This window comes from Lagopus muta, chromosome 2 (genome assembly GCF_023343835.1).
Source record: "Lagopus muta isolate bLagMut1 chromosome 2, bLagMut1 primary, whole genome shotgun sequence".
NCBI classification, from domain to species: Eukaryota; Metazoa; Chordata; class Aves; order Galliformes; family Phasianidae; genus Lagopus; species Lagopus muta.
Genome location: NC_064434.1, coordinates 5331934 through 5347461, shown reverse-complemented (window position 1 = coordinate 5347461; position 15528 = coordinate 5331934). Strand labels below are relative to the sequence as shown.

Genomic DNA, 15528 nt, shown 5'->3' with positions numbered 1-15528 from the left:
GCGCCGGTGCCTTGGTGGTATATATAGACGGTGTGCATACCCATCCCCACACCTCCCGCCCGGCCCCCAGCACGTGGGCTGAGCCCACCCCCGGGGGCTGAAGCTGCACTGACAGCTGGGGACAGGGGATGTGTGTCCCCCCCCTCTGTGCCCCTCTGTGTCGTGAACCGGTTCCCCTTAGCGGGGTGTCCTCCAGCATCGTGTTTTGGGGACGGTGCGTGAATATGGGGTGGCTGTGTCACCCCCAGATGCCTTTCTGTCAGACCCAGTGCAGTCCCCTCGAGCATCCCGGGGAGCTGAATTTGGGGGGGGTTATGGGGCAAGGGGGCTCAGCTGTGGGGTGTGAAGCTGGAGCATTCTCTGAGATTGGGGGCCACCCACCATCATTCACCCCATAATTTCTTCTTAGGGAATAATGGGTTTAAAATGTTGCCTTTTTGTCACTGATGCAGCCCGAGGATGGAAATGGGCTTCCCCCTACCCCAGAACAGCTCTGGGGGGGAGGGGGGGGGGGGCACAGGGGCTGGTCAGATTTGTTGCTCCAGTGTGGCTTAATGAGCACAACCAGCACTGATCACAGGCAGGAGGATGGGGAGAATCAATTCCCAGCTCAATGGACAGAGGGGTAAAATTAAAACTTTTCATTTGGAAATGAAGGGGATCTCTCCCCTTACCCCAAAATGGAGTGGATATGTGCTCCATTGGGTCCGTCCCAAAGAATGTGTGTCCCAGTGCTCCCACCTCAGGGGCACAGCCACATCCAGCCTTTCCCAAGCAGCATCGCCTCCTTTTTCCCATCCAGCTGCCCCCGTGGATAACCCTGCTGGAAGCCACTGAGCATTTTGCAGCACCCCAAGCATCCTGCATGACCCCAAGAAGCTTTCATCATCCCAAGCATCCTATACTGCCCAGAGCATACTTCATCACCTTGAGCATCCTGTACCACCCTGAGCATCCTTCACTGCCCCAATCATCCTGTACCACCCTGAGCATCCTTCACTGCCCCAATCATCCTGTACCACCCTGAGCATCCTTTACTGCCCCAAGCATCCCATACCACCCAAGCATCCTGCGCTGCCCTAAGAATCCATCATAGCCCCAAGCATCCTGCACGACCACAAGAATCCTTCATCACCTCGAGCATCCTATACGATTCTGAGCATCCTGCGTGACCCCAAGCATCCTTCACTGCCCTGAGCATCCTTCACCACCCCACACTGGCAATTCGATAATCAAATCCGCAGCACCACTGAGATCATATCTCGGTAATTCCCCCTAACAACTCCCTGGGAAGGGCTGCATAGCAGAGCGAAACGGCTCCTTTTGTTTTCGCTTTGGCTCTGAAACAGCGCGCTCAATGTCCTGCCTGAGACCTCTGCTCTGTGCATGCCCGGGCAGGCATCAGAAACCAGAAACCTATGGAACAGCTAAAAAGTGGCAGAGCTGCCTTGGGGGAGCCAGGGGAGAAGCACTCCCCACTGCACTCGCGGTTGAGAGCTGATTTTTTAAAGTAACCCTATTGCTCAGACTTTCCTTAGCCATCCAGGTTGTTGTGGTTTCTCATGAAGGGCTTTTTCACCAAACCAAGGTGGAGGGAAGGGAATGGCAAGAGGACAGGCACCTTGTCCCCTCTGGGGACAATTTTACAGTGGATCCCCCCCAGAGGAATCACTGTAGCCTTGTGAGAGGGAATTACCTCCAAGGCTGGATTTTAAGCTGGTGATTTGGATGGGGCTGAGTTGGTAGCAAAGGACATCAGGTGACGATGCTCAGGGTCTTTCTAATTAACTTGGGGGCGGGGGGAGATGATTGCTGGGAGGGGTTGCCATCACACTAAGTGTGATGCCCATTTTGTGGCAATTCCATTGTGGTCTAGCATATAAATCCCATGAGAGAAAGTAGGTTTAGGTTGGAGAGGATTCATCCCTTTTGTAGAATGAAGGCAGAATTCAGGCTCACAGTTTCCATTCTTTTGGGAGTCTGACACCTGGTATGGTGAGGATGAACCTGATGAAGGATCCTCGCACTCCCACAGGCACCATTTGTCCTCTCATCCAACCACAAGAAGATCCAACCATTGGGTTTCCATTGCTTCAGTGAGTTGAGTGAGCTCAGGAAGGACTCTGAGGAGCTGTGATGAGGATGGGAGAAACAGAAGAACATCACCATCCAATTAGATGCATTGGGATTGGTCCTGTTTTTAGCACGCTTGGACCAGAGCTCCCCAGGAGATCTCATCCCACCTCCCATTGACTCCCTGAGCAAAGCAGGGGAGAGAGCAGCAGGGACCTGAAATGGGCTAGGAGGACATTTCTTAAACATACAAACGTATATGACCATATATAACATACATAAGCAAACAAATCAGGGTTTGTTTCAGCCCCAGGAGATACAGGATGTGGTCATCTCCATAGGTGGATGGAGTGGCTCTTGGATGGTGTGGAGGTTGAAGAGATTGTGACACCCCACCAGAAGCCCTCCATCGATGTCCACTCTGCTTTGTGGGTTGGTCTGGAGCCTTCATCCCTCCTCTAGCATTGGTTTTAGGGCCTCAAAACATCAAACCTATACATGCAACAAAGACAAGTGATGTCTTCACAGATCATTCCATTTACTCTTCAGGGTTACTTTTACCCCAAAACTTCTGCACACCATCATCGCAGCCCTTCCTCCTGGTTATTCCATACTCGATCCCACCATCCCCAAACCCCACAGCCACCACCGGCGCACACTCAGTGGGGCCAACAAGGATTTGTGTCATCTTACTCCAAATTGCATTTTATGGAAAGCACAATTACACTCATTTAGCTGTTGCTCAAAGGGCGCAGCAGCTTCTTATTAGCTGCAGCCCATCACCTCCTGCCCACAGGGATGCCAGTGCTGAGATTTGGGTTTGGGGATGGATGGATGGATGGGCGTGGGTTGCTGCTCTCCATTCATCTCCATTGGGAGGGCTGCAGCTGGTTTTTGGCTCTGGCGTTTGAGACAACAAAGAGACAAGGGGAGGATGGAGGATGCAAAAGCAATTCCATTTTCAGGGCAAAAAAAAAAAGTAGATCTGACACTAATTGTGCTTCAACACATGGCACATCGTCCGTTGTATGTCCCCTCCATGCCAACAGTGGGTCACCATGACTGAGCCTGAGACGAGCAGAGGAAACCTGCTTGTAAGCACCATATGCTGAAGTTTTATACTCGAATTTATGCAAATCTCTACAGGGCAGGGAAGCAATTTTGTAGGGGAGGACTTCAGGAGGTACTATGGTGAGCATGGGTCCACATATATACACACGCATGTATGGGTTCAGAGTCCAAAAAATGCTCAAATTCATCCCAGAGCTGCTCTGTTTATGCTCAAACTCAGGCTCAGGTTCCAAAAACCCCACAAATACAGCTCAAAATTGCCCTATTTATTCTCAACTGCTGGTGCCAGCACCCAGAAGACCAGGATAGGGGGTGTCAGAGCCATCTCCCCATTTGTTCCCCAACATCGAGCTCCTTCCCATGAAAAAAATCATCAGCCTGAAAATCCCCACGGTATTTTTGCAGTCATAAATGAAGAACTGATCCTGCAGTGCTGAGGACCATGACCTGTCCTTGGGGCAGTGACAGGATTTGGGGTCAGGATCACACTGTCGAGGCACAGACAATGCCTTCCCCAATCAATAAATAGCCATAAGGAATTTCTCTGCTCAGCATCCACAAAATTGCTCATCCCACGCAATGCTGCTCTCCCCATCCCACCCAGTGCTATCCCAAGGGCCACGAAACCCCAAACCCCAATGCTGGCACGTTGTGCTTTCTAAAAGAAAAACTGCTACATCACTGTCGTCGTTGCACATAAAACCTCTGAGTCACCAGAGGGATGTGCAGAGTGTTTTAATAGAGTCCAAACTGCCCTGGTGGGTTCAGTGCTTAACAATCCCTCTGATGGGATTTGACTTCAGTTATCTTTATTTATTTAGCTCGCTCCATTAAAATAGAGAGTCAGAGAATGGTTTGAGTTGGGAGGGATCTTTAAAGGCCATCTGGCCCAACTCCCCTGCAGTGAACAGGGGCACCAACAGCACTGGTCCCTGAGGGGCACATCTGGTCATTGGTCTCCATCTGGCCATGGGGACATTGACCATCGCTCTTTGGGGACGATCTCACAAGTTCCTCATCCACTGTATCCATCAAATCCACATCTTTCCAGTCTGGAGAGGAGGAGGATGTGGGGGCAGCATCAGAATCCTTACTGAAGTCCAGGTAGATGACATCAGTGGCTCTTCCCTTGTCCGTTGATACGGTTACAGCATCACATACACCACCTTACATTGTCACCACCTGAAGGCACTGCAGATGGGCTGGGAATCAGCACAAGCCTTCCCTGCATGGCTCAGACTGGGGCTGCTGGAGGATGCAGGCAATTAAATCGTCCAAAATTTGGATGCAGCCCTCGCCCCCTCTGTCTCTTGGGGGCTGCACCAAGACCATGCTGCAGAGCCAGGAGGGCCGGTTCTCCCCAGATATTCCCCAAAGAGAGGTTTTGGAGGGGGGACTCTGGGTCCCTCGGGGGCACTGGGGGGCTGGGGGCCTCCTTCTAAGACTGCCTCACCCCGCAGGGGGCGAGCCGCGCGTTTTGTGGAGGTTTGTCTCCAACGGGCACTCGTAGCACCGCAGAGGCCGCTGGGATTAGTAGTTTCTTCCGCAAAGCCCCATCATTACACAGGCGCAGAACATCCCTGCCTGGGCTGCGGGTAGGCGAGCGGCTCTCCGATTGGTCCGGGAGAGAGGCAGGACATCCCTTTTCTGTCTTGTGATTGGTCAAGCAGCGTCTCTTCCCTTCTGATTGGCCAGCGGTGGCTAATAGGCGGGGCGGCGAGGCGGCGGCGGGAATTGCGACGGCGGCGGTGCGGTGAGGAGAGACGTGGGGGCGGGATGGGATGGCGGTCTGAGAGGGGAAAAGGGGCCCGAAACGGGGCCGGGGGTCTGAGGGGATGGAGAGGGCCGGGAGGGGGGTTAGGGGCGGCGGGGACATTCGGGACTGAGGAGGGCCTGGGCTGTGGGGGCTGAGGAGGGCCTCGGCTGGAGAAGGAGCGGAGCTGCTGCCCTCGGGGCGCTGTGGTAGGGATGGGCTCGGGGAAAGGCCGAGGTTTGTATTGTGGTGGCACTGCTGAGGGCGCGGGAATAGGATGGGAGAGGGTTGGGTGAGGTTTGAGAAAGGGGCCTGGAGGGGGGAAGGGGGGAGAGGGAGAAGTGGGGGCTGAGAGGGGAGAGGGGTTTTGTTGGGGTCTAGGCAGGTTTGGGATAGTAGGTGTAAAGGGGGAGGGTTGTGGGGATTGGGAGAGGGGTGTTTGGGGTGTGGGTGGAAAGCAGAGGAAGATTTGGTCGTGAGAGAAGGAGCAGAACTTGAGGTGGTGTTGAGGTGGGACAGAGATGAGATAGGTGGGAAAGGGAGTGGGGTTATGAGGGGGTAGGGCTGGAGGAAAGCTTGGAGAAGGGGCCAAGAGAATCCCAGAGGCCCAAATAAAGAGTAACGTGGGGTATGTGGACCTGGAGAGAGGAGTTGAGGTAGGACAGGGTGCTTGAAGTGAAGGGAAAACACAGCACAATAGTCATGGATGGGGCTGAAATAGTGAGAGCTGGAGCAAAGGAGTGAAGGGTGCTTTTACACAGAGCAGGATTTGCTAGAGATGAGGCCTTGGGGATGGGAGGATGTGGGACAGTGGCTGAGGAGGTTGGAAGGGGAGGTTTGGGTGAGCACAGAGGATGTAAGCAGGAGGGTGATGGGGTGGGCTAGTGGTGGGTGAGTGGTTGATAGCCAGGATAAGACTGGTCTTTAGGTGTGTGGGGGAGCTGAGCTGGTGGGGAGGGAACTCTGGGATGTGGGAAGAGTTAAGGAGTTGGAAATGAAGGACTTGAGGCTGGCATCTGGGTCTGGACTGGTAGTAAATGTGCAGGGGGGCATTGCATCCATTGATGGATCAGTATGGCTACATGGGGAGAAGTAAGGTTGAAAGATCTATCAAACAGGAGAGTTTGGGCTTGCTTTCTTTATTTCTTTAAAATCAATTCTGTTCAAGTTTCACTTCAGCTGTTACCAAGGAGGTCTCCTCCTCCCTTTCCTGCCCTGCTTACTGAACGTGTCCACATCGCCCTTTTTCTTTCTGACAAAACTTGCTCCACTGTGGGTGGATCAATGTCACTTCCCATGTTGTTGTGTCCTACTGTGCAGTCAGGATTGTACTTGATAATGCCTCGTAGTTACCATGGATATTGGCTTCCCTTAAAACCCTGTTCTGGCTGTCAGACCTTGTGCAGCTGCAGCGTATAATGATGTACATACCTCTAAAATTGACTCCAGTTGGAAGTATTTGCTCATGATAGTTGGTGAGCTGCTAGGTTTGGGAGTTCTAAGCTTTTTATCCTCTTCTTTTCTAGGATTTTGCTGCAGGTGGCAACTGATTGTCATGACTTCAGACGTTTCCCTCTGATTTGCTTGTTCACTGGGCCAAAGTGAGAGATGGCTGCAGAAGCCAAGTACAGCATTATTCGGGAAGTGGGCCGAGGGAACTATGGGGTGGTTTATGAGGCAATTGTTAACAAAACCAGAAGCAAAGTAGCTGTGAAAAGGATGCAGTGTAACGTGCCTGAAAACGCAGAGCTGGCTTTGCAAGAGTTCTGGGCCCTGCAAAGCATCCAGAGGCAGCATGAGAACGTGATCCAGTTGGAGGAGTGCATCCTGCAGAACGGCCAAGTCTTTCAGCCCATTAGTCACCATTACAGGAAGTCAGACAGCCACTTGCTGCTGATCGAGACCTGTCTGAAAGGGCGCAGGTGCATGGACCCCAAATCGGCCTGCTTTCTGTGGTTTGTGATGGAGTTCTGTGATGGTGGCAACATGAATGAGTACCTGCTGTCCCGCAGCCCGGATGCCCAGCTGAATAACAGCTTCATGCAGCAGCTCAGCAGCGCTGTGGCTTTCCTGCACAGGAACCAGATTGTGCACAGAGACCTGAAAGCGGACAATATTTTGATCTCTCATAAACGTGGGAATCCCATAGTAAAGGTAAGGGAATAAAACTTGACCGTAACGAGTTTGTGATCTGCATGCTTACGCATTGCATGCTGGGGAATGGTCTTTGGTGAATGTTATTACAGGCTCTTCTTAGTAGCTTGTAACAAATGTATTCAGAACATCTGACATCACATGTGGGCTGGCTTTCAGGAGACTTGGAAGGACATCTAGATCACGATGGCATGTGTCTGTAACACACTTCTTGTGCTACTTGTGCTGCTGAGGGTTGCAGTTCAGGGTTGTCTCTCTTCTGCACGCTAGACGATCAGAGAGATCACGATCAGCCAAAGATGAAGCAATATTTTCTCTTCCCTTAAACTTTAAGAACATACCGTCCTGTTACAACAGCTAATGCTTCCAATACTGCTGCCTCGAGCACACGTTGATGTTCAGGGAGGTGGGGAGTTCGTGTGGGTTGGTGCCCTGACTGAGGTAAAGATAGCCAGCTGCAGTTCTGGTAGCACCAAACTAAAACTGTTACATTTCTCTAAAAAGCAGCTGTAAACGTGGGAGCCAGCTTGCTGCTCAGCTTTCAGTCCTAAGAGCTCATGAAGCTGGACATAAAATAATAGCTCAGTGCATTGCAGATAATTTATGTCTCAACCACTTAGATCAATAGTAGTATTTATACCTCGACCTGTAGAGCCATCAGGGGATGTTTAAATCAATGTCATCTTAATCACTGGATAATAACAATAAAGGAAGAGACTCGGTGTGCTCACATGGGAACAGTAAGAGCTACTTTTCCCATAGCTGCAGGTTGGAGATATGTTTATGCCCAATTAGATTTCATCAGAATGAGCTTCTCAGAAAGATAACAAGCAGACATCGGGTGTCTTCATCCTAGGGAGAAGAGCAAACAACAGGGAAGGAGTGGGGAGAGGGCACCTCACAGGGAGTGCCAGCTCTCTGTAGCCCTAAGGTTGCCATCTGATGGCTGTTAGTGACATGGTGGATTTTGGAGTGGAATTTATTGAGCTGCTGTCTGTAAGTGCTTTTGTGAAGTTGGTGTTTGCGAGCAGCTGCAATTTCTTCTCATCTTGTGTTGCAGGTGGCAGATTTTGGCCTCAGCAAGGTGTGTCGGGGGAAAGGGAACGTGAACCAGCACCGCTTCTCTTCTGCGTGCGGGTCAAACTTCTACATGGCTCCAGAAGTGTGGGAGGGTCACTACACAGCCAAGGCTGATGTGTTTGCCCTCGGGATCATCTTCTGGGCTATGGTGGAGAGGATCACCTTCCGAGATGGAGATACTGAGAAGGAATTGCTTGGTAAGGATCGCTGCTGTCATGTTTGTAGATGTTCTGTAGGGATCCTCTGGGAGGTTTCATTTCCCACAAGTGCAGAGCAGTCTCCCTTTCCTCAAGGCGACAGGATCACTTGGCTCCTTGGAACAGCCTTCCAGTGCTTCAAGCTGTAAACTCAGAACGGATGTTTAGATGAGCTTTGCTGCTCTCTGCCTGAGTTTCTTGTGCTTAGACATGCAAAATCTCACAGGGATGACCCGTCCGATGGCCCTGTCCATCCACCTCCTTCCAAATCCCCCACATATGTGCACACTTGAAATGCTTGGTACCAAATGATTTCAGAGAAGTATATTGCAGTGGAAAATCCATCCCGAGAGGAGAGGATGCCAGTCAGGCACATTAGCATAATAATTCAAGACATCGACCCAGTCCCTGAGATCACAGAATACCTCTCTGTCTTTTCAATGCTTACATTCTTAACGTGAAAGGAATTTCTGTGCAGAAACTTTGAGAAGATTTTTGCGCTGCTCCTTTACATTTTTCTTTGTTTTAATGGGCTCAATTCTAATTGTACTATTTATTTCTTTTCGAAATGCCAAACACTGATAAATGTTTCAGTTCCTGCCTACAAAAACAAGCAAATGGTTGCAGCTGAGACCGAAGCACGAACAGATTTCATTAAAATAGCAACCCGCCAACCTGAGATAAGGAGTCTGTGTGGCCAACCTTTTCTATACACAGACAGGTCACTGCCTTTGAAACATTTATTCTTTGCTTGGTGCAGGGGCAGAACAGCTTGAGTGAGCAAAGCTGTTTTTGCTGTCTGTTTTGGAAGCCGGTTAATCATTTTCAACAACCGGTGAAATTATTTAGATTACCGGGAGTAAATTTACATTTCCCTTCCTTAATCTTGCTGAGGAGAAGTTGGCTAACGGTAAATGGCATGTGCTGTCATTTTAATTGAAAATTATTTGACTTACTGAGCAAATAAGTTTCATGTTTAACTCTTTCAAGTCACCCGAGCCAAGCACAGCCTGCTTCCTTCCCTCTCCTACACCTTCCAGGTCTGCTATGGGGGGGAAAGCAGAAAATAGAGGAGGTTCACTTTGGTAAATGCTTGGCAAGGTTTGTTTCCACCCATGGTTGTGCATGCAGCACACAGTAACATCTTGATTACTTTTGGACAGTTAAAGCTTGTTCCAATAACAGCCTCTCGCTGTGTTTGCCTTGGCAGTCACTAATAAGTGATCTTTTTGGTAATCTTTCAGATGTTTTGTTTCCCAGGCTGTCTGTGCTGTACAAGGCAGTGCTTTGTGTAGGCTTTTCTTGTACAAGCTGACTCCTCCTTACCTGTATTCAGGAACTTACATCTGCCAAGGCAAGGAGCTTATTCCTCTTGGGGAAGCGTTGCTGGAGAATCCCAACCTGAAGCTACAGATTCCTCTGAAGAACAAGAAGTCCATGCCAGATGATCTCTGCAAGCTCCTGCACGATATGCTGGCTTTTAACCCAAAGAAAAGACTGGACTCCTTCCAGCTGGAAGTCCGAATCAGGCAAATCTCCTACGGCAAGAAGTGCCAGCGCTCCCTCTCATAGAGACAAAGGGCACTCAGGTTAGTGTCTCTGCCAAGCTCCTCTCTGTCTGGTGTGAGCAGACAGGGGACTTGTTGGCCTTCTGGTCAAAGCCCTTCTAAATCAAACATGACCTGTAGCAGCTGGGAAAACTTGGCACTAGACAGATGTGGTCCAACTAGGAGGAAAAAAAAAATGTTTGGTTGAATTAGAATCATAGAATCACCAAGGTTGTAAAAGACCTTTAAGATCATCCAGTCCAACCGTTCACCCACACCAACAGCTCCCACTAAACCACGTCCCTCAACACAACATCCAGCCTTTCCTTGAACACCCCCAGGCTCGGTGACTCCACCACCTCCCTGGGCATCCATCCCAGTGCCTGACCACCCTTTCTGAAAAGTAATACTTCCTCATGTCCAGCCTGAATCTCCCCTGCCGTAGCTTGAAGCCATTCCCTCTGCTCCTATCACTGATGACACGAGAGAAGAGGCCGACCCCCAGCTCACTACAACCTCCCTTCAGGAAGTTATAAAGAGCAATGAGGTCTCCCCTGAGCCTCCTCTTCTCCAGGCTGAACATTCCCAGCTCCTTCAGCCTCTGTGGCCTATGAATTACTTCTAACAAAGAAACTTTTGCCTCTTTAGTGGTGTGTGTTCAGGGAATTGGCCGCACTGAGCTGTGTTTGAGCCAGCCTGTCTTATACCCAAATCCCAACAGTTTCCATAAATGATTTGTTATCAGCCCAGCATTTACCTGTGCTGGTTCATTTTGCAGTACATTTGGTAACTAAATAAAACCCAAAGTGAGCAAAGGGAGTTTTGCAGCATATTTGTAGCTGTGCACCTTAAGTATGTTCAGGTATAATAGCAACTGTCAGATTAAAGACATTTTGCAATTGATATGGCCCTTTGCAATACTGAGATTGTAGAATCACAGAATGGGTTGCAAAGGCCCACAATGCTCATCCAGTTCCAACCCCTGCTGTGTGCAGGTCACCAACCAGCAGCCCAGGCTGCCCAGAGCCACATCCAGCCTGGCCTTGAATGCCTGCAGGGATGGGGCATCCACAGCCTCCTTGGGCAACCTGTTCCAGTGAAATATGTTTCTGATCACTTTCATGCTCTTGACCACATGCCAGACTTGTCCTCTGGCACAAAGTGTTTTTTCCTTCCCAGGTGTTTACCCATTCTGAACGACTTTATAGGGAACAGCTGTAACCTCAGCAGCGTTTTCTTTGGCAGGCAGACTTCCCATCCAAGGTTTGTTGGTTCCACCAAGGCTGGCTCTTCCCTCCGTGCTACATGCGATTATCTTCTGCACTACCTGCAGATGAATCTCTCAGGTCCTTGTGAAGCACATCAGCTTTTACTATCTAATTTGGAAGTCTTCCTCCTGATGTGTTCCAGAATCACTTCTTTCATATCTGTATTCATCTTATAATTACTTTGTATCCTGAAGCCCTTTCTGACTTGACTTGTTTCAAATCAATAACGGTTTGGGTTACAGCACTGATTTTTGTTCGTGGCTGCATGACTTATATTTTCAATTACCCACTTTCAGCCCCTCTCAGTTAGAAGAAACAGTGAATGACCCCAAATATTTCTGTCCTTTCTTACAGTCAGAACACCTCCAGCTTTGTGTCACTGGCTCACTTCCTATTGTGCCGAGGACGTTAGTGAAAACACTTCATTAACAAGTCTGTTGCCAGTGCCAATCTTGATAAAGCCCTGCTCTAGCCTCTTCATTTCTGAATTATCCATTTCAGTTTTCCCTTGGGCCTGGTTAACTGCCTTACGTTTTCCTCTTTACTAATTGCAGTCCTCTCCTGTTTATCTATTGCTGCCTCGTGGTGCTACAGCAAATGCTTCACAGAAATCTCTGAGGACAAGACCAGCACTACTTGGTATCTAAGGAAATAGGTTTTGTTGCTGAAATTCACTTAATTAATCTGCAATTCTGGGGAGTCCCACCTGCACCAGGAGGCTTGGCATTGCCACAGCAGTGGAGCCACTAGTTGGCAGGGCAGCCCTGAAGTGGTTAGGCTGCTAAAGAGGAATATGCAAGAACAAATCAGAGTGGTTCTGGCAGCGCAGTGTCTGGTTTCCTGCTGCTCATTCTCCTCTGATCTTTCCAGTTTCATAGGTAGGCTTGTGGTCATGGTTCAGAAGAAAATGGGCTGCACAGCCAGGAGGTGCAACTGAAAAGCCATATCAGTTTGCTCAGAGCTCTTAGTTTATTTTCATAGAATCACAGAATGGTTTGGGTTGGAAGGGACCTCAAGGATCATGAAGCTCCAACCCCCTGCCACATGCAGGGCCACCAACCTCCACATTTCATAGCAGCCCAGGCTGCCCAGGGCCCCATCCAACCTGGCCTTGAACACCTCCAGGGATGGACGGGGCATCCACAGCCTCTCTGGGCAGCTGTTCCAGCACCTCACCACTCACATGGTAAAGAACTTTGCCCTGACATCCAACCTAAAGCTTCCCTCCCTCAACTTAAAACCATTTCCCCTTGTCCTGCTGTTATCTGCCCTTTCGAAGAGTTGATTCCCCTCCTGTTTGTAGGCTCCCTTTAGGTACTGAAGGCTGCCATGAGGTCACCCCGCAGCCTTCTTTTCTCCAGGCTGAACAAGCCCAGCTCCCTCAGCCTGTCTTTGTAGGGGAGGTGCTCCAGTCCCCTGATCATCTTTGTGGCTCCTCTGGACCCTCTCCAACAGCTCCCTGTCTTTCTTGTACTGGAGTCCCCAGACCTGGACACAGCACTGCAGATGGGGCTTCATGAGGGCAGAGTAGAGGGGGACAATCACCTCCCTGTCCCTTCTGGCCACCCCTCTGCTGATGGAATTTTCTGACTAGACAGGAAATTACCTGGGTACTTACCATAGCTTTGGGCATGGATCCTGAGTTAATGCAGCAGGGCGTAATGTTGTGCCACACAACACCATTCTCAAGCCATTGAGATGCTGTTGGTTGCTGTGTTAGTATGGACTGGAGGTTAAAACCAATTTGCTGTCCTAAATGTTCTTAGGCACCAGTTCGTGGGTGCATCCATCCAGAAAACAGGTCTATTTCATGTTTCATATCCTCCTTCCCTCACCTAAAATCAGGATTGGCACAGAAGCTGCAGTGAGGGTTTTCATGCTGCAAAATCTAGGTGCTTCAGAATAAACTCTCATGTGGGAAACGTGGATCAGATTAGGCCTGACTTTTCCATAGGGCCATGGGAAGATATAGGGCATCTCATTGTTGATGTGAATAACCTAAAACTCTAAATGAGTTTTGTTCTGTGAACTGAAAGACAAGGAGATGGGTATAACCTATCACCTGAGAAGTCTTTATGTTCAATAATGCTGAGAGCTGGGGTTGTGCACCTGCTCTGTGCTGTTCTTGAACGCGTGCTATTGCTACTGAGGCAGGACGGTGGGCATGGGGACCTTTGGGCTGGGCTGCTTTTTCTGCCAAGGGGAGTGTTGGCAACTTTGTCACGTTTCATTCCTAGGTGTTGTGTCCCACCGTGCTCTGGAGGCCTCACAGATGGTGAACAGCTGATTTGGAATGATGGTGGGAGATGGATACAGAAACCTTGCTGCCTTCCAGTTTCCCTCAGACGGTTTTATTTAAATGGACAGTAACTTTATTTATTTGTACAGTAATTTTAAGAGAACTACAAAATTTTTATTTCTATGCAAGCTTTCCTTTTTTAACATGTGTTCTTCAATGCAGCAAGTGGCATAGGTGAAACCCTGGCTGGGATGATCTGAACTCTTTGGCTACACGTGGCACAGGGGTTTCTGAAGTGGTTTCCTTTCAGAGAACCCTCATCCATCCTCCTGCTGCCACTCTGTGCCTGCCCTGTTGGAGGACCCCAAAGAAATGGGCCCGAATGGTCTCAAGCCTGTCACCTCTGCCCTGCTGCATGTTGACTAGCTCTCAGCCCTGGCTTTGTGCTGGTAATGCGACGTTGCTTGTCCTTGGCACAGAAGGCAGGAGTTGTCTTTGCGAGGTTTAATTGGAGCTTTGTGTGTGATTCCTCATGCTGCTGGGCCACGTAACTGAGTGATGGCTGTGGGATGAGCTGGCACAGCGCTCGGTGTCTGCTCTGAGAAGTTTGAACAGAAACAAAAATGTATTTTCCTCACTTTTGAATATTCTTGCTTAGATTAACTAAAACGCTTTCTTAAAATAAATACAAAGAATGTTAAAGATGCCAACTCTTGATTAGAACGTATGCGTCACTAACACTTAAAGTAGTTTAAGGAATCATGCTTCCTGCTGTGTTAGCTGCTTGTGCCAGCTGTTCTTACAAGAGAAATGAAAAGGACTGAACTGGAATCTTGGCAGGTAAATGGGGACTCTAATTTGTACCCTGTTTGAAAAGTATTTTTATGAGTCTGTAAACCACTGCTGATCTTTTCTTTCCTTAAGAAACTGGGAGCCCCTGAATGCTTCCTTCTGCACTCCTCTGTTGTCCAAAGCTGAAATAGTGTCCTTCAGGGACAGCTTCTCCTCCTAGGAAAGGACCAAACTGCCTAAAGAGAGGTGACCTGGTGAGCCTCTTTGCAACGTAGCAGACCTTGGCTAGCTGTGTGCTTCTCCCTGCTGTAAGATTGTGAGTGCAGTAGAGAAGGCTGCTTGTAAGCAGTGTCAGAAGCCTAATTCATGGAGAGGATCTTTCCTCCTGCAGTGTCTTTATCCAGAGGCTGTGCTGCCCTTCTGTAAGGACTGACTTGGAATGTTTTCTCGCTTGCTCCCCCAGGCTGCAAAATACAGCCTTTAGTTGTCCTGCTCAGACAAGCAGCTGTTGACCTCTACCCCTGTGACAGATTACTGATGGGTGGCTCTGTGCTGTTCCCTGAGTACAGCTGTTGTGAGAACACGAGAATTAAGTTAAATCATTAAACTCTGCTTGACTTTTGGATTTAGAGAATCCCGAATGCAGAGGTGCTGCTGGGTGTGCAGCAAGGAAAGGCCGGGTGCTCTGAAGCTTGTTTGGCTCTTGAGGCATCTGCTGGAGGTTGGCAGTGACCTGTTGGTAGCAGTCTGCATCTCTTGTCCAAGAGCTGGTTGACCCTCTTCAGGAGAGAGCTGCTGTCCCAGCACTGCTATGAGACAGCTGCTTGGAGAGCCTTGCTCTGCACCCACACAACTCGGGCTGCCTTAATTCTAGCTGCTGCCTTCATCTGCAACTCATCTTTGCTCTCTGTGAAGTCATAACTGTACGTGGGGTTTTCCGAGGTGCAGCCTTCCCTTGTCCTGCTCTGCAGAGCTGCTGAAGTATGAATTCTTCATCTTTCTCTTGCCCGTCCCATAACTGCTGCACCCATTGCCTGTTCTCTGCTCCCTACTGTCAGAGCTTCTGTGTGCTTCTGGCCCTGCAGGATAACTTGATTCCAGGCCCTTTGTCTGCAATGTGGGTAGGTTTGTGTGCCCTTTCTCCACATGGAGGAAATGTGGGGTGTGAGAGTGGTTGTTTACTCCTTTTCCTCCTTGTTTTGCCATGCTAGGATATCATCCTCACAGCTGCTGATGTTTTTTTAGCAACATGTACACCACTTGAGTCTCTGTACCTTATAAATTAATAAAATGCTGTGTGTTTTGTGCTTGTTTTCGTTGTGGTTTTCTTCCTAATGCATTAGTGCACAGTAAT

At 49.4% G+C, this 15528-nt stretch overlaps 1 protein-coding gene across 3 annotated transcripts; it reads left to right on the top strand.

Annotated features, from left to right (window-relative positions):
• The first annotated feature begins 4785 nt into the window (after positions 1-4785).
• On the top strand, positions 4786-14994 carry LOC125689808 (serine/threonine-protein kinase PDIK1L-like). 3 transcript variants are annotated; one of them, XM_048937465.1, is made up of 5 exons: positions 4786-4897; positions 6424-7051; positions 8112-8328; positions 9665-9917; positions 13381-14994. In XM_048937465.1, the coding sequence occupies exons 2-4, from the start codon at positions 6506-6508 to the stop codon at positions 9898-9900; spliced, it is 999 nt and encodes a 332-aa protein (XP_048793422.1). In that variant the 5' UTR covers positions 4786-4897; positions 6424-6505; the 3' UTR covers positions 9901-9917; positions 13381-14994. The 3 variants fall into 3 exon arrangements, with proteins under 3 accessions (XP_048793422.1, XP_048793423.1, XP_048793424.1); XM_048937466.1 differs by lacking the exon at positions 4786-4897 and adding an exon at positions 5038-5134; XM_048937467.1 differs by lacking the exon at positions 4786-4897 and adding an exon at positions 5531-5553.
• Positions 14995-15528: the final 534 nt, after the last annotated feature.

What these genes read in the sequence shown, in the direction of transcription:
- LOC125689808 (XM_048937465.1), top strand. Translation starts at nt 6,506, where the DNA reads ATGGCTGCAGAAGCCAAGTACAGCATTATTCGGGAAGTGGGCCGAGGG. An exon ending in GTGGGAATCCCATAGTAAAG is followed by an intron (nt 7,052 to 8,111) that starts GTAAGGGAATAA and finishes CTTGTGTTGCAG; the next exon opens with GTGGCAGATTTTGGCCTCAG. An exon ending in TACTGAGAAGGAATTGCTTG is followed by an intron (nt 8,329 to 9,664) that starts GTAAGGATCGCT and finishes ACCTGTATTCAG; the next exon opens with GAACTTACATCTGCCAAGGC.